We start from the raw sequence: 23,742 nt of genomic DNA, 5'->3' as shown, positions 1-23,742 counted from the left end.
GCAATTCCGGACGCCATGGTCTCTCGCCCTTGTTGGTGGTGCTCCCTGCCTCAGCAACCCTATTGTATTTTCCCAGTCCCATCAGGAGGGTTTTGCATGGCAGACTCGCCTCTCTAATGCCAAATGGGGTGGCTCCCCTTTGGGGAGAAGTGACAAACTCATTGTATTTGTCACAAGTGGCACTCAACAGAGTAGAAGCATGCCTTCTCAGACCACCTCCGGCCCCTTTTGACCACACAGCCTTCAGTCCACCAATGGGTTTGGAGGTTACCCATTTTGCCTCAGAATGGGAGTTAATGCTGGATTTGTGGGTAATATAAAAACTGTATTAGGGACATATGTTGAATGCCAAAAACGAAAGTTTTCTCTGCCATCTTGCCATTGAATTATTGCACCAAAATAGAGCTTTTCTTATTCAAGTGGGCTGGGGGCTGTACTAGACTTGCAAAAATAAGAGCAGTTTTATGAGTTTAAAAATAAATGGCTGTTGCTCAAGCAAAGGTACAAGTGTAAGGCACCAGGCCTAGCTTGCTTCTCTGAGGGGCCTATGCAAGCTCACCCTAAGAGATACCCCCAGTTGGATCTCCACATCCCTTTTAACTGATAACACTGCTGATTTCTAGTTTTGTTTTTGGTGGGCCAGGAACACTGGCACTTCAAGGATCCTTGTTTGGGGAAAGGGTCTATAGCAACAGTATCCAAGTGTCTTGCTTCCTTAACACTCTTACACAAGCTAGGTAACCATGTGTACTGTGATGAATTCTCTATCATCACTGAAACTTTGATATTGGGCAAACATTGTGCAATTCTCCTCGTATGGGATGTCGGTGTGGAGAAACCTGGAAAAAATATGGCCACAAGCAGAAAGTCTTAACAGTTGTAGTGTGCAAAGTAGAAACCATTCCTGGCAGGCTAGTGAACCAGAAAAGGAACATTGTGGTAAGAAAACATTTACTTTATCATCCTGACAAACTATTGTACAACAAGATTCATTTGTTTTGTCATTCTGACAAGTATTATGAGGGAAATCATTTCTATGACCTACGTATGAGGAATATGAGGGCGTCCTCACTTAACCCAAAATATCCTCCCGGCAGGTGGCCAGGGAAAGGCCATCGCTCTTGGATGCTGACCCTGGGGGTGGATATGCGAGGGAGGATCACCTTGGAGGAGGAGATTTGGGGAGTGGGGATGACACCCTTGGGTGAGACACTGTATCCCCCATTTCCCTTTCATCAAGAATCAAATATCCCTGAGGCTTTTATGGGATATTTCCAATCCCTTCCCATTTCTACTAGAAAACCATCTCCCAATTTATACCACTCTGGTACTGAGACGAGGAAGAGGGATGCAGAGTACCAAGACGTTATGAACTTGATGTGAATAGCCTGCACCTGAAGCCAATGGGGCGGTATAACTGCCCAGCTCCAGTGAGGCTAATGGAGAAAGAGAAGGGGAAAGGAGAAGGAAACCAGGTGCTTGCAGACAAAGAAGCCAGAGCAAAAGTCAGGGAGGCGCGTGTCTGAGATGCTGCAGAATTACTGCAGCAGAAGTAGAGTGTGGCTGGTGGAAGGTCTCCAGAGGTAGGGTTCGGCTGCTGACCTCCAGGAGTCGAGAGGACTCTTGCTCCAGTAACCTGCGTTTTCAGATGCCCCGGACGAGGGGCTTGCCGAGCCGGGAACAGTTGCACCAGCAAAGAACCGAAGCGCAGAAGGGCACACGAAGACAGCGTATCCGTGAAGTCAAGTGAGGCTGAGTGACTCCAAGATGCTGTGGTGCTAGCCGCATGGTGAAAGGTCAAAGTGCTTGTAAGTGAGCAAGCCACAGCGTAGGCAATGTGATTTCCAGTATTGGAAGTGTAAAACACTGATGTTTAAAGGCTACGAGAATGTGATGAAAGAAGCGGTTTGTGAATACCGAACTCTAACAAAGTTGAGAAGGCAGCAGAGAAGGCCAGAAAAAGCAGTACATTTGAAACTTGAAATTGAATGGGAAGCCCATGAGCAGGGTGCAAATTCCCAGCAGGAGAGTGAACTGGGAATTTGCCATTACTTTGTTATGGAATATGAATAACCTGCCTTTTTGAATGCCAAACCAAAGGAAAGCAAATAATGAGTGAATGCCACACGAGTGGAAAGTGGAGAATAGCTTTCCCCGATGCAAAGGAACTGTGAATTATGGAACCTAAAGAAAGCAACTATTGATAACGAATGTAAAGCATTGTTAACTGTACAAGTTGAGAGAAAGCAAGCATTGGCAAGAGCCATAAGGAAAAGAGGAACTATACAAGTGGCAAGTTAAAACTGAACTGAGGCTACAATATGAGAACGTCTGATAATCTGACGAATAGTGGCAAAACAAGTGTTGTCAAAAACTGTGATTATTTAAGTCGAATACCACTGTGTAGCTGAAGTAGTGGTGGTGCAACTGTGGAAAAGAAATCAATCTGATGTGTCGGTTGCCTGACCTGTAATTGGTGGACCCTGTGGTCTGACAACTCTGCCTAGACCGAGCACAAACCACTCGAGAGAAGCCACCTGATTCATCTTAAGTTTATGGATGAATATCCTGAACAGCTTGCATTTTGTGAACCGACAGATTTGAACTTTGTGATATTGATAAAAGAGCCAAAAGGGCTGAAAACTGTGAAGAATCACAAGTAATTGTGTTGTGAAAACAGAGACTTGAAAGCCTGGGGAAGGGAGAGCCCCTTTTTGCCCAACAGCTGGCAGAAGCTCTGAAATTGTGTTTGAACTTTTGTTTGATTACTTTTATTTGATGCCGACATCCCTATACAGCTTGAACAAATAGATGTGAATAGGTTCAGGACACACAGACATTTACTTTGGACTTCCTGACAGACTATCATTAGTTTTAGTTGGGTAGGGAAATTCCACCTTAGCATAGGGCAAGGTAGGCATGACCCCAACCTCTTTGTGATTTTAATAAAAGTTTGTAGCCCAAACTGTGCTCTGTTGTCAATGTCTACTTCCTGATTTATTCTATCGAAGAAACTGTTGTTGCATCCTCAAGTAATCATTTTGACATCTTGAGAAGAATATTTCATGGAAGAAATATTTGCTTTGGTTTTGAGCAACTGTTCTATGTAAGAGACATTTACTTTGCCAATTTGAGGGTCCTGTTTGATGAAAGAGGCATTTTTCATTGAACTGAATAGAATATTGTTGGAACAGAACTCTTTCAAAACTTTCCTGAATTGATTCGGGGAGCGGGAATTAACCCCTGGAAGCAAGGATTGCTTTGTTAGTTATACTTTTGAACTTTTCCACATACTCCTACGTCCCGTCCCCTTTCCTCCATACTGTATGGGCGTCCCTCCTAGGAACGGGAGACAGAACCTTTTTCACCAGAAAAATCATCGTCCTCTTTAAATGTAGATGCGTGTGGCTCCAGGAAAATGCGCTCCCCTGACTCCGCCCATCAGCGTCACTCCCCACTCATCTTTTCCGCGTCGACGGGAAAGGACCGCTTTCCCCAGCACTCCTGGGTTAGGCCTATGACTATTAATTCCACATGCTCTTCCCCAGAGAGATACTTTTGTCTTCTTTTTCCACTCTTTCAATCGGGTACCGCTCTGTCCTCTGGCGCCAGGCTACTCCCCGGCGCATGTTGACATAGTAAGGCTTCAGCAGGCGTCCAGCCTGTGGGTCTCCTACCTGTGTCCGATCTCCACGCTCTCTGCCTCCGCTGCCTTGGCCCCGACCACAGCTGGGAAGGCTGTACTGTGTGTGACAGATTAGCCAGGTGGAGGGAATATACACCCTGGACATCACGGATGACATCACATGTCTGGCTCCCTCTTTTTTTGGTCACTGACATATCTAAGCCAGGTGGCTTTCCTCACTGTCAGGAATTAAAAAAACAAAAAGTACTAGATTTGTAAACCTTACCCTTCTCATATGTTCTTAAATTACTTCCTTAGGGTACAGTTAAAACGTATCATACATATACATAGGAGAAGAAGGAATCCTGAAACACAAGAATCTTTTCTGTGCATGAAGTTAAATACTTTGGTTATGAACACTTTCTGGTAAAACTGCAGTTTTTTTTGCTTACTTTACGTTCCCTGTACATGCTTCTATTTGTAAGCATCGTGGTCTCTTTATGTTTTATGTGTAATAGGACAATTATGCAGTAAGGGAAGCATTCGTAGGTACTTATGTATCACAGTATGCAAAATTCTGTAATGGAAGCTTTTATCATTTTACTATTCAACATGGGAAGATTAGGAATATTGCACCTCTATGGCGCATGCTGCAGACAATGCCTACGTTTCTTCATGAGGTTGTTCATGTACTGAAAGTACTCATTAATGCAATGGAATTTATATGAATGCATTGCTTAATGAACTATTTGCCACCTTGTGGAGGCTGTGCGTGAAAACTAAATGCACATGTGATGTCATCAGTGATATCATCAATGACATTTGTGATGTCATCTTTGATGTCCTGGGTATTAGCCTTAGCAGTGCACTGTGACGGCGCAAGTTATGGTTTCTTAGCTTACCATAACTGGTGAATTTCAGGGGTTTTTCGATTTTACTGTGAAATATAACGTCCCGTTAACAATTTTTTTTTTTTTAGTTTCATAGGCTTTTAGTAGTGCAACTTAACCATACCGTCCCTTTAACAACTTTTTTTGGTAAAGGTCATCGGTTTGTAGTAGTGGCACGTAACCATAATGTAAAGTAACTTCTGACTTAATTGTACACCTTGCGTAGAATGCCACATGACCATATGCTGTCGTACAGGACGGTGACGTGTTCGAGAATCCGTACACACTTAACAATAAGATGTATGACTCCTTGATAGTATGGAAATACATTTTATATTGATGTAGGAACGTCCACCTTCAACATTTCCCTTGCACAGCTCCAACACTTATTTGTAGTCAGCCATTAGCAATGTAGTACACATTACATACTTTCAGCAAAAGTTCTAGTTATCTGAAAACGACATGAGCCAAGGCCATCCCTCCTCCCCAAAAAACACCACTGCTGTAATGAAGGAGCATGACAAACGCTGCCCCTACCTTACAAATAACAAACGCATATTTTCCTCCTGTCCACCTACCCCCCATATTACTGTTTGGTGCCTCTTTCCTCATTTCTGTTCACAAATTGCTGTTACATTTTTGTTTTTAAAAAGCCATCCATAAACAAAGTAAATGTGCCTGTTAGAACCACATTTCACAGTGTAAACATATTTTTTTTTAAAAAAAGGTCCCATACACTCCATCTACTTTATATTTCTCAGTAAAGGACATAGACGCAATAAGATTTGCCATTTAACAATCTAGATTTGCAAAGCAGTAACGTGTGCTACTAAAAAATAGGATTTTGCGTTATAAATCGAGACGCCTGAGGCGTCCCATATTACAAAACAAAATCTTTTTCCAAGATGGCCACCATAGAAAGGGAAGGCGGTTGTTCCATACATGGCCCCTCTTCGCTTTCCTTGGCACCCTGCAAAAAGCAAAACTATGTGCCGTCACGTAGAACCTGAAAATGAACACACAGCGACGTACAATGTAGCATGTTACATTTTGAAATAATAAATTGCTTTGTAAAAGAAAACATTAACATTTCTGATTTTGTAAAGTACTTTTATTTCACAATAAACTGTTCGACACCATCTGACTATTCCCATTTTCAATCAAATATTAACTTTGTTTCTTGGGTCGTCTTCGAAAATCTTAATCGTGATGCACACGTTGTTCTTTTCGCATACGCAAATTGTTTGCTTTCGATAAAGCAACCGCTTCGGTCTCACAGTGATTTCCAAGACGTCGGCATGAACTTCGGCCTACACCACCATAAAACATGTTATGTTACTCCAGCATATGGAAAAATGGGTCTGAGCATGTCGTCCCAGAAAACCGTAACGGTTAGGCAGCCGGTCACGAGTACGTGCACCTGGCGTGGAAAGAAACCATCACTTGGCATTTGGAATCCATGGCAATCACAGTACGGCAGAATGTAGCTGTTCGGAAAACGTAACAGAAAATGCGTATCAATACTCGACCCTCTTAATACAATTTCAGAAAAGACAAAAAAAGTGGAGACTGCTACACAAATCGATGTGGTCTAACATGACATTTACAAACGGTGAGAAGCTGCACTCTACATAAGTAAGAAAAAAAATGACAGCTACACATTAAGATAGTACCTCAGCTACAATGGCAAATTATTGTTGTGGTAATAAAAAATTAAAACTCGCTCCGGTGTAGAGTCGTCAAAAATAAACTTAGACGATATTCACCATCTACATTGTCTTCGTTAAACCCAGACAGCAATGAACTTGCACCAAAGAATATTTGTGAACTGATATTACATGAGTCTTACAAATGTTTTCAATACGTAACCTTATCAAATGGTATTTTTTCCAAACTTTCACTCCCTGCATTCTTAATGAATTTTCCCTCTGGCTCAAGGTCAGAAAACAATTGACCCTTATGGGTCCAGTCGCATGCGTGGGCCTACTGAACTCGCAACCAAAAAAGCAAACCACGTGACCTTCACTCAGAATGAAAATACATTCTGATTTTGCAACAACATATCTGAATGCATGCATGAGAACTGGTACTTCCATACACTTGCAGACCCGCTATTTCCATCAAACAGTGCAGGTGGCTGGCTCAGATTTCAAACTCTAGGACGCCAGTCTGTCTGCAATATTATTTTAAATACTTTGTAACACAGACGCAGTAATCCTTCGCGTGTACTTAGTGGACACTATATTGAGCAGCAATTTCCAATTTACCCTATGACTTTGATGACAATAAACCCCAGTTTTTGACTTCCTGCCGCCACATCCCTTCCCAGCCGAATTAATCCTCACCTTCTGAAACAGTATTTCATAAGGTTAATAAGTGCAATGGTGTGTTGTTTTATGTGTTAGCGGCGATGTCCGCATACACCAACACATGAAGGAAAGATGGCGGGCGTAGTGAAAGAATCTGACGCACGTCGCGCCGTTCAACATCCAATCAGTGAAGGTGGCACATGTCCGCGGACATGACGCTACGGATTAGCTAATTGGTATCTTGTCTGCGGAGCGAACAGGGAAGTGTGTCCGCGGAGCGGACATGGATATCACTAATTCTTGGAGACACACTTTCTGGTCGTTTTATACAAAACTACTGGACGGATTGGCACCAAATTTACAAAAGCACGCTTTTGGGACCAAGCTGCTGCTCCTGCCTCAAATGTGGTGAAAATCCGTCCGGCGGTTTGGGCTGTAGGCGTGTGCAAAGTTTTTTCCCCCATTCAGTCTATGGGGAAAAAGACATTTTGGGACCCCCCGCCCCCCAATAACTTTCCCCGCCTGGACCAAACATCACCAAACTTTGCAAAAAAATTCACAGTGGGCCTTATACTTTTTTTTTGCAAAGTTTGGTGTGGATTCGTCCAGGGGGAACCGAGTTATAAGCCGCCCAAAAAGTGCTCTTCCTATGGAAACAGAAACTTAACCATAACTACTATATATATATATATCCTTTCCCATTACCGAAAGGGAAAGAAAATGGGATGCACTCCAAAAAAGCGGCAAAAATGCTTTCTGCAAAGAGGCTGGAACACCGAAACAGGTCTAGACAGGCAAATCCCTTTAATTTTTTATTTGTCAGCATAACAAGGAAAGGCAAAGAAACGACGCGTTTCGCGGTGCTCTCGCCGCTTGATTTATATATATATATATTTCTTTTTTTAAGCTACAGTTTAAGCACAAGGATCAAAATTCCTTTCACATCCAAAAACAACCGAAAAAAAGAAGTTCTAAGCATTCACTCTCGATTTTCTTAATATTGATGATTCACATTTCACTGTATTCATTCATAACGCGATCAATCAACCAATCGGGGGGGCACAGGTTTACAGTTCCCTAACGCCAAGAACTTTCTCTAAGCATCAACTTTCAAAAGCATATCCATGTAAATTAAAATCGCACAGACTAGGTGCAAACTTTCCAAGATGTAGCGAGCGTTGATTTACTGTCTGTTTGCACTCAATTAGCAGATGTTTTAAAGTTTCGATGGCCAAGCCACAAAAGCGGCAAAGGTCATCTTTCATTGATATATCCTTTCTTTGCCAGAGCGTTTCTTTTATTTTCAATGAATTTGTCGGAAACCTGAGAAATTGTTCTCGGTGATGACGGGATGGGCAATGGAGTAGATAACGGGGATGTACATTTAGTTATATAGTATATATACACTCATGGGCACCTTTGTTTATCCATAATTCCATGGACAAGTGTAGGTTGCCTCTCTATGTATATCCCTTTAACATGAATAACAACCGTAGACCTAATGACTTTGACTTATGGCCAGAACAGGAATGATCATGTATACATATGAACAACTCTGTTTATCCATTATATAAGGACAGCCCAAGAACAGGATGTTCAAACTAGTTTAAAGCCGAATTACAAAAACCTCTTTGAAGTCAATCATACCCTGAGCGTTTTGTCCACCAAAGCCCTCTTATGTTTGTCATCTACATTACAATTATACCACTTTGCAGACTTAAACACAGGGTGTTGCAGTAGGAATTTCAGGGTCATTCACAGCCACCCACAGGTAGTGCAGAGTTCTCAACTTTCCCAGTCCCATGTTTGGGAGTACAGTCCTGATTTCTTTTTTCTTAGAATTGTGGGTCGTGTACTTTTTTTCCGTTTTAAACTCAGCATAAACCTTGATTTGGACGCCAAATGTTTCTTCCTGAATTAAACCTAAAGCAGAATTTTTCATTTAGAACTCGTTCCATGATTGTTAGCAAACTCATATCGCGTGTGGGTTGTCAGGAAAGCTTTAAGTGACTAAACCATTACAGTAGAACCTTTCAGGTGAATACGCATGCATTTCATCGTTTGTGGAATCTAAAACTAAACATCCATCTAACCAACATGTCACTATTTTTCTTTGGCAGTGGCAGTAAGCAGAAGGTAGCAGAGGAGCTATCACTTGCTATATGGTGCCTAAATAGCCAGACTGATCCACGTATCACAAAGTTTATTTCGTCCATAGGGATAGGAATTTTGCCTTTAACTTGCTAACCTTTTGTAGCAGATGACCCACTGCTATTACTTGAAAAATACCAATTCTTCCCCTCCTCTTTCACTTAGAGACCCTAACCAAGAATCTCAGGCACTCGCCTTTGTCATTTTATTTTTCTTGGTATCCTGTAAGCAAAAAGCTCTGTCCTTGTTTTGTTTTCTTTGTGTGCTCTAAACAGGAGTTCACACACCTAGAACTACAGTACATTTTGTAGCAGTATATTCATTTACCATACGTTAACAATAACATGTAACCGCTTATCCCACCAAAGTTGCTGCTACTCCGCATTTAGAATGGCTTGTTACCATTGTATCCAGCCCTTAAGGTATATACACCTTTCTAGTTTTTGTTCTACGCATTTTTAACTTCCCTCGCTGTCATTCGTCCTCTTCCCACACCCTGCCTCTTCGTAATGTTTTTCTTTGAGCATATTTAGTCACTCATCTCTCACTGTGTACATTACGTACATAACTCTATCCTATCCTGTCCTGTCACAGTTTAGTTGGGAAAATAAATATTTGCCTTAGGAAAATCCCTATGTATTGCGTGAAACACGTGTTGGCAGTTTTCTACCAATCACTCCTATGATATAACGTTGAATGCAGTAAAAATGAACCCTTCGGTCTACCTGTCATAATCAGAAGAGCAAATGTGCACCCTAGGGTAATCTTCTCTGGGCAATCTTCATTCTTCATGGCCTTTGCGTGATCTGAAAGATGTTGATTCTAACGGTAAGTGGAATATAATTGAGAAGAATTACTAGAAGTGTCACGACTGTTAAAGTGAGGAACAGTCATTAAAAGGGGAAAATTAATTTGCTAATCAGGAAATAAATTGCATTGATGCTGAAAAAGAAATGAACATTGACCAAAATTCTGACGTTTTAGCTATGGTAAAGGAAACTGCCTTTGCAGGCTTCCTCCAGGTACCAGGTAGAGACAGGGGAGGTGGCTTGTATGGTGATTGTTGATCAAAGGTTGGTGACATGGTCATTGCTCAAGGATGGTTGCTGATCAAGTGGCACAGAGTGCTCGTGTGAATACGCGTCACCACTTACCTGCGTTTCTCCACAGCTGGGTTTCACCAGAGCCGACAGTGCATCGTGCCTCCTCCTAATCTCACTCTGTGACCAGTAAGCAGCACAGCCAGCAGTGGAGGGAACGCCATTGTGGCCGGCTGGGCCCAGCAGGATGGCGGCGGAGCCAGCACGACTGCTACAGCGCCAGTGGAGGAAGACCTTGGATCACAAGCAAAGACGGACCAGGCAGGGCTTTGCTACTGAGTTCCCACCAGATCCTGGGGGAGGAGCGCAGTTTTCACAGGGATCCCTATTCGCTCAAACAGGGCCCATAAGGACAGCAGGGTGGGGGCATTAGCTGGACCTTATCAGGTGCAAGGGAGGGGGATTTAAATGAAGTGCAGACTCTAATGGGGTGAAACGATTTCCCTTGTGTTACAGTAACTGCTAGGACCAGAGGACAAGGACCTGGAGCTCTTTACCTGGGCATACTAAGATGGGGGCAGGTGACAAGGAGAACATTGATTGAATAAAACTGCCCGAGAGAGAGAAAAAACTACTAGAGACTTTGGAGGATTATATGATATGTCCCAACAGAAACCTGTACTAAAAAGCGAAATAAAGGAAGGATAATCGTACACTGGCTGTGTGCTTCTTTGCCCATTTCACAGTGTGCCACCTGCCTGGCCCTAAAAAGCTACAATACAAACACCACCAATTGGCTAACCCTAAAATGTCTGCATACTAAGACACAAGACTGTACATCCAAATATTGCCCATGATTTGTATATACCACCAATATGCCATAACTCACCTCTACATTACCACCTAAATGAGCCACAATTATGTGTAATGACACAGCCCACTGAGAAAAACATGTGCCTGTCGAAACATATGTGAGCAAATGTGTCGTAGTACAAATTTGTAGACAACTGGAAATGTTTGTTTTTCATGATCTCCCTATGTTGTCACAGGGTTTGAAATTGAGATACGATAAGCAGGAGCTAAAACCAGCTCCTGGGTGTTGGGTATCAACCCTTGTGTTTAAATGTATTTTAGATGTGTTCTAATTCTTCTTTATTAACATTCTCAAATAATCAAAGTTGATGTCACATTTACATGTTTGGAAGGCACCAGTTAGCCCTAAGAGCCATAAGTAGCTCCTGGTAGCTGTTAGTTTCAAGCTAACAAGTTTGTACTGTGCTAGAAGCAGGAGCTAGATATCTACCAGCTCCCCTCAATTTCAAACCCTGTTGTCTTCTTTTGAAACTTAGATAACATCTGGTAGTTTTGCTGTGAAAGAGGGCCACTGAAATGGATACTTCTCAGCAGTATCATTACAACAATACTTTTTTCCCCCTCAAGTGTGCTTACTATACCATTTATTTGTTGACGCTTTATATTCGGCAACTAGTACTGAGCTGACATGCTTCAGTGAATGATGGGTGGTATTTGTAGACTTGAAAAAGGCAATCTTTCATTTGCTAGTCTGTTTTTTGTGAAGATTTTGTTGTCCTTTTGTAAGAATAATTATAGTGATGGAATAATAGTTAACATCCTGCTGGATGCCCACATGAACAGTTAAAGAACACAGTTGATTAACCCTTCAAGGAAGGAAGCTACTGCTCTGCTCTATTAAACGTTTGTTTCTCACTTTGAACTGTTTTCAGACTTGTACGTCAAATGGCACAAGAACAATTTTTCCTGATGGCTACCCGCTGTTGCATGGGACACAGACCTCTCCTTTTCTTCATAACTCTACTATTCACCGTACTGGGGGTAAAGTATTTTGCTGCATTCCACCCTAAATTATACTTTTGTCAGGAAAGCAATTTCATAGCGCCCATTGTAACACTATTGACTTCCGAGTGTTTTTGAAAGGCTGCTCATGCTCAGTATTAGTCGGGGCAAAGAACTAAAAATGGAGAAGGGAAGAACAAAGACCAATATAAGTTAATTTTATTATCTTGTGTTGTGAAAAGGTAAAGCATAGCTCCCAATAGGATTTTTGGGGAGGGTGGGTCTTTAAAAGAAGAAATGAGCATACATAACTTTTTACGATAATTGCAGTTTGTGTGTGGTCATTTTGCTCTCCTTATTTATGAGGAGAAATCCACTAATATATGATCCTCAATCCGGAGTTTATAGTGGGGACATTTTAGGATTGGGGTAGGATGGGGTGAGTTTGTAATCTGTATCGCATAATCCTACTTATTTACAAAGTTTCTGAAATATTGTGGGAGATTTGACCAATCTTGAGCTTGATGGATTTGGTTGCATGCAAGTAACTTAATAAGCTGTGACACCATGATTACACTGCAACCATTTGACAATTTAGGTAGCTGTTGCCATTTTGCAAGTTTTCTGTAAGACTAAGTGATTATTTCTGACTGAAAAATTAAAGTGCCAAAGTTCAATATTCTAGTAATGGAGAAGAAAAAACAACCTCCTATTGACATACAACAAAATATGCATGGGTGGATAGATGCATGGACAAGACTACCAGTAACTAATCTTTTTCTAGAAGTTATTGGGCGACAAATGCTACCTGAAAGATTTACTTGAACAGGACAAACTATTGTAAAACTTAACTGCTATACTTGGCATTAAATGTTTTGTTATCAAATCTGGGATTCACGTTCATTATACAGTATTGGATCTTTCATAGATCCACATGTTTTTGCATATTCCCAGGCTGGGAATTCCTGGTAACAAGCAGTTTCAAAGAAACACAAAAGACTTTGTTCATTTTCGGGTTTTCTTCGTGTTATGTTGTGTCATTTAAACGTTCGCCACTTAAGATGGACTCCCTTAGCTCTACCTGTGGAGGCTATCTTCAAATTCTTTAGTGCACATTTAGAGTTGGAAGTCTTCTCCAAAGCTCTCACTTTATTCAACTTGTTCTCTAAGAATCCTCTGTATTTAGTTTTACTTTTAACACTGTTTGAAAGCTACAGCTATTCATCTTTACTATTGTGGGATTTGGGCGTTCCTGTAGTCATTTGGTGTTCCCCTACAGGGGACATCATTTTCCTCTGTGTTCCTCCAGGGCTGAGCCCAATGAAGTGTTGCCTTGCTCTGCGCAACATGGCTGATAGCAAGGCTAAGAAGAACCTTTCCAAGCCATTTACTACTTGCAAATTTTAAAAGATGTCTATGGATAATGGACATTGGGTATGCCTTTACAATATCGATTCCTGCTCTATTTGTCAGTCTTTCACCAACAAGACTAAAAGACTAAAACAAGGCACAGAAGACTAATGGTTTGGCTCAATGACGGTACAGTGGTCTCATGCGCTGTTTCTGTGAGAAGCTGTGCTTCGTTGCAACCCAGCAGGCCACCAAAGAAAGTTCCCTTGCCTAAGAGGTCAAGATCCCATGAGAACACTTCCTGTGGGAAAAGGGTGAAGATTCCGGGTTCAGATAGGTCCTGAGAGATCGGCCATTCCTGACGGGCCCGTTTCTTTCTCGCTCTAACCGTCCACCTCGTTGATGACCTTCGGCAGTCCTGTTGACAAGCTCATCTACGGTCATCCCATCTATCATTTCTTTGTTGACGGCTTAGTCTACGCTCTTCTCATCAGCGCATCCACACAAGGCTCTGGTTGCCTAAAAGGCATAGACAGAAAAATAAAAAGGTTGTGTTTCATCAGTGGTCAATGGGGGAGAAGTAATAACGAGAGTAGAAGAGTTGGTATACCTTGGCTACAAAATATATGCCACTCCAGCAGTATATAAAGTGGAGTATAACATTGCAATGAAAATAAAACCTCTGGCAGCCCAGATGAAGAAAATACTTGGGCGATATGGAAGATTTTCCATTATCCCGGTATTAAAATTTTATCAAGCCAAAGTAGTCCCCGTCATACTCTATGGCCTGGAGGCAAAACCTCAGTTGTGGAATATCTCATGGCAAAAATGGGAAGTTCTCTTTTGGAAATATGCATTGGGGTTGCCAATTAGCCTCTCGATGGACAACCTTTGGTTTGAATTGGGCCTTATGTCCCCAAAATCTAAGACAGGGCTATAATTGATATTACTCTTGCAGAAGATTAATACTGCACAGGAAGATTCGTTATATTCAGCCATAAAAGCACATATGGAAATGGGTAAATCAAAACTATTGGGTAACCTAAATCTCCAAGTGGAAAAGCGATTGTCGGTTGCCGATATAGAGAGCAAATTACTGACGGATGACCCGAGGAAGGTTAAAAAGAAATGGGATGAAATGGATTGGATCCATACTATTGGAAAAATAAGGTCAGGTGCTAATCCAAATCCCCTCCAGACAATAGATCAAAAATTGGGCTTCCTAAATAAGTATCTGATAAATTTTCCTGACTGGAGAATTAGGAATACATTTTTAAGACTAAGGTTGAATGTCATTCATACGGGTGAAGTCCTGGCAAAAAGAGGAATGGGCGATCAAGCTAAAGCTGTGTCATATTTGTAAAAATCCAGACCTCCAATCTATTAAACATCTGTTGTTGGTATGTGATGGCACAGCACTTGCTAGGCAACATTTCTTCAGTAAATTTGTGCATCTAACAATCCACCAAACGCAAGATTTATTGTTGGAAAGATTGATTGGTGGGCAATCACAAGAAATGACAATTGCAGTGATACAAATGTTTGAGAGTTGTAAGATTGAGCTCTAGGCCTCGGCCTAGGGTTGAGTACATCTAGTTAAACAACCCTGTCATAGCGTATCCCGGTGCCAATAATGCTTTCACTTCTGAAGGAGAAGTGGCTAAGAAACTAGCCAAACTAGTGATGCTATGCTCTTGTCCTGCGGAAAAGAGGTTTTGGAATGGTAGGACCTCGACTTCACCTTTTGGTTTGAAATGTTGTTTTATTTTAAACAGATTTTAACCTTGTTTTTTCTTAACCCTTTAAATGCCAGCGACGAGCCGGCTCGTCGGTAAAAACCTCTCCAGGTTGCCACCGACGAGCCGGCTCGTCGGTAGCACTTAAGGGGTTAATGAGGGGGGAAATGTTGGCGGGCTTGGGCGGTGAATACCGCGATTTTAAAAAAAACCCATTGGCACTGGGGGGGAACCTCAATGGCGAATATTTTGCTTTATTTATGTGAAGTATGGAAATGGAATGTGAACTGTTTGTAAAAGGTTAATTTTAACCATATACAATTAAAAAAACAGCCCCTTTACACACAGCACTCTTTTGCTTTGCCTGCTCTGTCATATTCCTCTGAAGGACATTCTGGAGCACACACTTGATACTGATTTGGAGATCCCAGAAGGGGGTGTTCCCTGCAGATGAGGGGGGAGATATCTGTGTTGCCCCGGAAAAGCACCCCCCACCCTTCCTGCAGTGCTTCCAAATCCTGCCCCACATCCAATGGACCTGCCAAGCCCTTCACATGCATGGCCCAATGTGCATTAACTGTCCATGGACCTTTTGTGCACCCTGCACACTCTGGTGTCTGAGCTCCAGACAAGGGGGGCAGGCTATTCCTCCATAACCAGACCTGGCTCCTGCAATGTCACCCCAGCTTTGGACCCTAACCCCAGACCGCCTCCACTAGAGCAACAGCAGTCTTCGCAACAACCAATATATGCCTCGTCAGGCTCTGATTCCCAGGATAACAAGCATCTGTATACAGCCTCCACTCACTCACTCTTGCACGTATGAGTTATATGCTCTTTTGCCTGCTGAAGGCGAGCCAGAGGAGCTTCCACCAAGAGATTTGCTACTAGATGAGATCTGAACTTTGCATACTACGATGAAAAAGGTTCGACCACCTCCATTCTGAACAGACGAAGTAAGGTTTCTAGTACCAGTGTAGGGAGAAGTCACAAAGGACAGTCATGTCAATTGCCATCCTGGACAGTATTTGGGAAGACTGGCTTCTAGCCATGAAAAATCCTTTCATTGCACTGCTGAAAAATGCGGAGGAATAAAATACAGGGCATCTGACAATGCTTCACTAGCCCAGACTCGGTTGTCTGTGTGGCGACTAGAAAGAGATGTTTTCCAGCATGGGGTCTGGCATGGATTCACATGCTCCTGAATATTCCCCGTCATTAGGCTAGGAATCCTTGGTAAGAGAAAAAGGTTTCACTTTCATTTTAAAACTGTATTTCGAAGGGATTGTGTCCTCCGACGTATTCCTTATCTTAGATAGAAATCCTTCAGCTTTGCTGGCCTCGGAAAATTTTTTCGCCAGAGGGCGCTGCGCGTCGATGATCGCCGAGTCGATGACCCTCGACGGCCTCCGTGCCGACGTCGACGTCATCCTGCCTATAAAGGCCGCGCGCAGCGTCCGTTGCTCAGTTCCGTTTTTCCGCGCTTCGTTGTGCCTCGGAACACCGTTGCTCAGTTCTCGTCAAGATAACGTATATAATAACTACTATTTACCTCGATATCGATGGCATCCTCCTCCGACCCGACGACCCCTCGGTCCGGTTTCAAAAAGTGCCGAGACTGCGGGAAGAAAATGTCGTTGACGGACCCTCACAGGGTCTGTTTGTGGTGTCTGGGAATCACGCACCAGAGTTCGGAGTGTGAGGAATGCCTTTCCATGACGGCGAAAGCCTTGAAGGAGCGTAGGGGGAAGCTCGAGAGAGGTAGGTCAACTTTAACTTCCTCGAAAGCTTCTTCGGTAGAGTCGAGACGTTCGTCTCCTCACCATAAAAAACACTCTCGATCTAGATCACGAAGTGGCTCCCACCACTCGTCGACATCGAGACACTCGAAGAAGAGACGTAGGAGATCCCCTTCGTCATCTTCGTCGAGTTCTCCTGAGAGAGTTCATTGCCCCACAAAACGCAGCTCGCAAGCTGAGTGGGAGGAATTCAGGAAAAAGATGCTAAGCGTCTTCGAGAAAGCGGCCTCGTCCCCCTCGAAGACAGCTGAGGGTGATACCCCGGGTAAAAAACCCAAAAAATCTAAACGCCGCGAGTCGCAGTACCCGGCGGAAAAGTCAACCCGAAAGCGCCTCGAGCCATCGGGAGATAAAGCATCATCGACGCCATCGTCGAAAACTCCTTCGAAACAGAGGTCGGCGCCATCGACGCCGTTGTCGAAGGATTCATCGGCGCATCAGTCGATCGAGTCGACGCCGACGTCGACGCCGATATCGACGCCGGTGAAGGAAATAACCACGGCTACTCCACAGCCAACGGTTAGACAAAAGACCTCCGACTCGACGCCGAGAACGTCGACGTCGTTCTCGAGCAGGACTCCGATCCTTTCGAGTTCTTCGAGGCCTAGTACACATTTCTCGACGCTTTTCACGGCGCCTTCGAGTACTTTCACGTCGGTGTCGACGACATCGACGTTTTCAAGGCCTGTGATGATGGCTCCTTCTGCATTGGAAATGGGGTTTATACCATTCCAAAAACCAATGTATCCCCCTTTAACCTCGATTTTTGAGGAAAGGGAGGATTCAGACCAAGATATTGATTTACAGAGGACCACATCACCAGAGCCAGAGACTTTCGCCTCTGAGGAAGGAAGATTAAAAAATCTTCAGGATGCACTTCAGGAAGCTAGTGGCTTGGACACTTCTCCTGAAGCAGAATTTATCAAACCAGACCCAGGAGAACATGCGGAGACTCCATATAGAGCTCTGATGTCTAGAATCATAGAATTTATGGGTTGGTCTGCACCTTCTCCTGCCTTTCAGCAGGATGACCTCACTGACATACTGGACAAGGGCCCACAGGAGGATCCTGTGGTTCCATTTCACTCTGCTCTACAGAGAAGGATTTTGACAAACTGGGAAACGCCAGAAATTATCCCGGCAGTAAATAAAAAACTGTCAACAAAATACAGGGTGGCTAGTTCTGACCCTGAATATTTGTCAAAACACCCTACTCCTGAGAGCTTGGTTGTACAGGCTGCAACCTCATCAGGCAGCACATCTGCATACCCCACTGCTCCGCAGGATAGGGATGACAAAAAGTATGATGCCATGGCTAAGAAGGTTTTTTCTGCCTGTAGCATGGCGTTAAAGTCTATTAACGCGACCTGTACGCTCGCTAGGTTCAGCCACACCCTTTGGGAGTGCGCTTCATCAGCGGCTGACTGCCTCCAAGAAGGAGAGGAAAGGGACGCATTTTTAAACATCATCAGGGATGGTAAAGATGCGATGTGCGAGACCCTACAAACTGGCCTAGATTCTGCTGACAGTATCAGCAGGGCCATGGCGGCAAGTACCACAATCCGCAGGCATGCGTGGTTGAGGAAGTCTGGTTTTGCCTCTGACGTGCAGACCAGGCTTTTGAATATGCCCTTTGACGGTTCTACCCTCTTTGGAAAGAAGGCGGATGACAGTTTGGAGAAACTGCAAACGTCCAAGGCAGCAGCCAAGTCATTGGGAGCTGCTATCCGTCAGAATACCTTTCGTCCTTCGGGATCATCGTGGAGAGGACGGTCCTTTCGTTACTATTCCTCATATGGAAGGGGCAGGGGACGACCGGCTCAAAGAGGCCAAGGAAGATTTACCCGTGGTGGACGGGGTAGGGGAAAGAAAGCCGCACCCGCAGGAGCAGGAGCCACTTTACCTTCGGCAACTGCATCAGCCGCTTCAAAACCACTCTGAGGTCTCCCCTCACAGAACACCAGTAGGGGGCAGGTTAACTCACCATCTGACGGAATGGCAGGCTATTACGTCAGATGCTTGGGCTCTGGAGACAGTGGCCCAAGGTTACTGCCTGCCCTTCCTACATATCCCTCAGAGTCATCCACCGGGGAACAACCCTTTGAAGCTTCCAGATCCGCTCCTCTTGCAGGAGGTTTTAGACCTGCTAGAGAAAGGTGCCATAGAACTGGTACCTGTAGCGGAAAGGAACAAGGGTTGGTACTCCCCCTACTTCATAATACCGAAGAAGGACGGAGGACTGAGACCCATCTTAGACTTACGGGAATTGAACAAATTCCTCCGAAAGGACAAGTTCAAGATGGTGACTCTCTCTCAGATCCTTCAGGCCCTCCAGCTTCAGGACTGGTTGGTATCTCTAGACCTCCAGGACGCTTATTTCCATGTGCCGATCCATCCCAGGCACAGGAGATACCTGAGGTTCGCAATTGGCAGCTCTCATTATCAATTTCGAGTTCTGCCATTTGGGCTAACCTCCGCCCCGAGGGTCTTTACCAAGCTAATGTCGGTTGTGGCTGCAAGTCTAAGGAGGGAAGGGATTCATGTCTACCCTTACCTAGACGATTGGTTGATCAGAGCTGTATCTTCGGAACAGGCTCAGAGACAACTAGATTATGTTTGCCACTTCCTTCACAAGCTGGGCTTCTCCCTCAATTTAAAGAAGTCACAGATGATACCATCACAGAGACTCCAATTCATTGGAGCAGTCCTGGACACTTCCCTGGGAAAAGCCTTGCCACCAGAGGTGAGGGCTCGAGATATTCTGCAGATGGTCATCAGATTTCAGAATGCCCAATATCTCCCAGCCTACGACTTTCTGAGGTTGCTAGGCCTCATGGCATCCTGCATATTCCTCGTGCCGGAGGCTCGCCTGAGAATGAGATCCCTCCAGTGGGCACTGAGAACTCAGTGGTCACAGTTCTCAGGAAGGATGACAGATCTCCTTCGGATCCCGGTCAAAGTAGCCCGAGACCTTCAGTGGTGGGCCTGTCAGGAGAACATCCTGAAAGGAGAAATGTTTTGGCAACCATGGCCGGAGATAACAGTAGTCACGGATGCCTCACTCACGGGGTGGGGAGCTCACGCCAACGACTTGACCATCAGCGGTCGTTGGTCTCCATCGGAGTCCAAACTACATATCAACCTGTTGGAGCTGAGAGCCATCAGACTAGCGCTGAAGGCTTTTCTGCCGTCTGTACGGGGAAGAAACGTCCTAATAATGACGGACAATACAGTGGCCATGCACTACCTCAACAAAAGAGGAGGCGTAGGCTCACTACCACTGTGCAGAGAGGCGATGCAGCTCTGGTTTTGGGCAATTCAGGAAGGAATCTCTCTATCGGCAATTCACCTAGCCGGAGAGAAGAACTTGACAGCGGACGCTCTGAGCAGGCAGAGCACAGTCTCTCACGAGTGGGAGATAGCTCAGGAAGTCCTTCAAGAGATCTTCGCCCTTTGGGGAACCCCTCAAGTGGATCTGTTCGCCACCAGTATCAACAGGAAGTGCGACAGATTTTGCTCAAGGGAATTTCCCCCGAGAGGAGCTCTAGGAGATGCGTTCGTAGTGGACTGGGAGTTCCCACTTCTGTACGCGTTCCCTCCGGTCCCTGTCATTCCTCAAATGATCAGGAGGTTGAGAAGGTTTCGGAAGACCATGATCCTAATTGCCCCGGATTGGGCCAGGAGAACGTGGTACCCGGACCTTCTAGACATGTCCATCTGCCCTCCAATTCGACTGCCATACAGAGAGGATCTTCTCTCGCAGAAGGAAGGTCAGGTTCTCCATCCAGCCATCAAGACCCTCAACCTTCACGCTTGGTGTCTGAAAGGTTGAGGTACAAGGATTGGGACCTTCCGGATGATGTTATGGAGGTGTTGCTTTCGGCCAGAAGGCCGGCAACTAAAACTCTATACCGCTGCCGTTGGAACAAATTTTGCAGCTGGTGCAGAGAAAAGAATATTGAACCCTTTTCTTGTGGTACACCTATGGTGTTGTCATTCTTACTTTACCTGGCTAATTCAGGCCTACAGGTTGGCACAATTAAGGGCTATCTCGCAGCGCTATCAATCTTTAAGCGCACTGCAGAGGAGCCTTCATACTTCAAAATTCCATTGGTAATACAATACCTAAAAGGATTAACTAATGTTTATCCCCCGAAACCTTTTCAAGTTCCCTTATGGGATTTAAACCTAATTTTAAACTTCCTAAAGGGTGCCCCTTTTGAACCACTACACTCTTGTTCATTGAAGCTTCTCACCCTCAAAACTGTTTTGCTAATAGCATTGACATCTGCTAGAAGGGTTAGCGAGTTGCAAGCCTTATCGTGTAAACCTCCACATACAATCTTTTACAAGGACAAAGTTGTTCTTCAGGTGAAGCCTAACTTCCTCCCGAAGGTAGTCTCGGAGTTTCACATCACTCAGAAGATTATATTACCTTCTTTCTACCCTCCTCCTCATCCGGGGAAGGAGGAAGAGAGACTGCACAGGCTGGACCCTAAGCGAGCCTTGAGCTTCTATATCAGCAGATTGGCTAAGATCAGACAAGCAGACCAACTCTTTGTAGGTTATGCAGGACATAAGTTGGGCCTTCCAATAACAAAACAAACCATCTCCAGATGGATTATTTTAGCCATTCTGGAGTGCTACAAATTGGCAGGAAAGGAGCCTCCTCAAAATCTAAGGGCTCATTCTACCAGGGGTATCGCAACATCCTCAGCCCTTCAAAGAGGGGTGCCAATTCGAGATATATGTGCGGCTGCCACATGGTCGTCCGCACATACATTTACCAAATTCTATAGCCTGGATTCCTCCTCTAGTCAAGAAACTAGATTCGGCAAGGCTGTGTTACACTCTGTCCATTCTGGAAGGGTAACATAACTTTTATTACTCCCGCCTCCAGTCACAATACCACTGCTATGGGAGTCTATCTAAGATAAGGAATACGTCGGAGGACACAATCCCTTCGAAGAACTAGTTACTCTTACCTTGTAACGTTCTTTCGATGGGATGTTCCTCCGACGTATTCCTTATCGACCCTCCCATCCATCCCCGCAGTATGACTTCCTGTGGGTTTGCAGCCTATGCTCCTTCAAGGTGATTAGTCTAATCCAAAAACATTACTGGGGACTACAAAACGGAACTGAGCAACGGACGCTGCGCGCGGCCTTTATAGGCAGGATGACGTCGACGTCGGCACGGAGGCCGTCGAGGGTCATCGACTCGGCGATCATCGACGCGCAGCGCCCTCTGGCGAAAAAATTTTCCGAGGCCAGCAAAGCTGAAGGATTTCTATCTAAGATAAGGAATACGTCGGAGGAACATCCCATCGAAAGAACGTTACAAGGTAAGAGTAACTAGTTCTTCTCCTCTAAACCAATCACTGTCCTCTGGGTCATACTGCCCCATCCAATGACAGTTGTCTCCCTAAACCCCGTCTCTGGCAGCCATTTTCAGATTTTTACCCCACGTTAAAGTGTTGGTAGTCCTCGAGTTGCTCTCTATGCTATTTTGTACTTTTTCCCCATGTTTTTTCACTGAAAAGTTCTATTTACGGTCCTTCGGAGCCCTTGTGCTCTTATCTTCATCGGCCGGCAACAGGTATCCGTTGTTGGTGAAGTTGCACCCCCCTCAAGAGTGGTTGTTCGTCAAAGTTTCTGGAAGGCCTCCATGGCGGTGGAGAAAAAGGAGGGAATGACCCTTCATGCCCTGTGCCCAGTGCAGGCTAAGGAACGTCTTCGTGGAGGACAAACGTCAAACATGTCTGTACTGCCTGCACCTGTACCACAACTAGGGTGGATGCGAGATATGCCTGGGCTTCTCGAAGAAAATTAAGAAAGACTGGTATAGCAGGCTGCAGGCATGGTTCAAGTCGAGCAAGGCCTCTGACTCTGACTCCGAGCAGGGGCATGCCTCACCCAGGACTGGTCAGTTCAAGATGCGGTCTCCCTCGGGAAGGAGGTCGAAGTCTTTTTGAGGACGTCCCATCCGTGGGGGTCCAAGACAAGGCCAAGAACCGCAAGGCCGATTCTGCACCGTTTGCCTCTGATGGTGGTCCCAGGTCTGATAGACCCCGATCTCCATTGCCGTCCACCACCTCAGCGAGCCTGCCATCGGGTTCCTCCTCAAAGAGGAAGTCCTCCACCCCGGGCAAGTTAAAGGACAAATCAGATCAGAGAAACAGAGGTCAGAGGAAGAGAAAGCCTTGCAGCAGGTTCACCTGGTGCAGCCAAAGACGCCATTGACTGCTTCATCTACATCCTCTGAGGTGACCGTTACAGTGGATGGTACCGACCTGACGAGGATGCTCCCTACATCAGAGTATCCCAGCCTCCCAGGGGTGACACGTCCCCCGAGGCAGCAGCGAAGGCTGCGGGCACCGCTGGGGGGGGGTAAAAGGCACTGGTTCACGTCCCGGTAGACGACCCTCAAGAGGGAAAAGGGGGGGGGGCCCAAAGCAGCCCTCCAAGGTTCCATACCATCAGCCAATGGACATGTATGAGGACGACTGTGGCACAGGACCTAGCACCCCATCATTCACTCCACAGCAGAGGGACATATCGATGGACATCCTCTCAACTCTCCACACCCTCGTGATGGAGATCCAGCAAAGGTTGCCTCCAACAGGTAAGAGGAGGAAGCGTCACCTGACGCAGCTGCATCAGCCTCCTCCACCACATCTGGACCGTACTCCACCAGCAGACACTGGTACGGACACGGACACGGTCACGGGAACCGACGAAGATGCCTTTCAGCAGTGAAAACCTATTCGGGAAGGCAGTCGGCAAATCCCTTTAAGCCATAAAAACTGACATGAAGACGGCACCTTCCCTTGGCACTCTGCAGCAGCATTGCTCGTCGTCTTTTCGCTCCTCCAGGGTGGGACATTGAGCAGATCATCCAAGGGATACTCCACATCGTATAGGTAACCCCCCCTGCAGGAAACCTACAGGGGTTGCTCCCAGGCCTACTGTATCGGAGGTCGCCTTCGCCCACAGAGCAGGCGTCGGTGCCAAATCAATCCTGAACC

The 23,742-nt window shown here is 45.1% G+C and overlaps 1 protein-coding gene across 3 annotated transcripts in view; it reads left to right on the top strand.

Annotated features, from left to right (window-relative positions):
• Positions 1 to 23,742, top strand: part of USP9X (ubiquitin specific peptidase 9 X-linked) — a 2,614,063-nt gene that overhangs the window by 1,636,120 nt on the left and 954,201 nt on the right. For all 3 annotated transcript variants that reach the window (XM_069636534.1, XM_069636533.1, XM_069636535.1), the window contains exon 27: positions 11,761 to 11,869. In XM_069636534.1, coding sequence (XP_069492635.1) covers positions 11,761 to 11,869 — 109 coding nt within the window. The remainder of the gene's footprint in view (positions 1 to 11,760; positions 11,870 to 23,742) is intronic.

The sequence above is a fragment of the Ambystoma mexicanum genome, chromosome 7p (genome assembly GCF_040938575.1).
Source record: "Ambystoma mexicanum isolate Mex_15411 chromosome 7p, UKY_AmexF1_1, whole genome shotgun sequence".
In the NCBI taxonomy this organism is placed as follows: Eukaryota; Metazoa; Chordata; class Amphibia; order Caudata; family Ambystomatidae; genus Ambystoma; species Ambystoma mexicanum.
The sequence above is the reverse complement of the archived record's forward strand: the minus strand, read 5'-3'. Positions and strand labels throughout refer to the sequence as shown.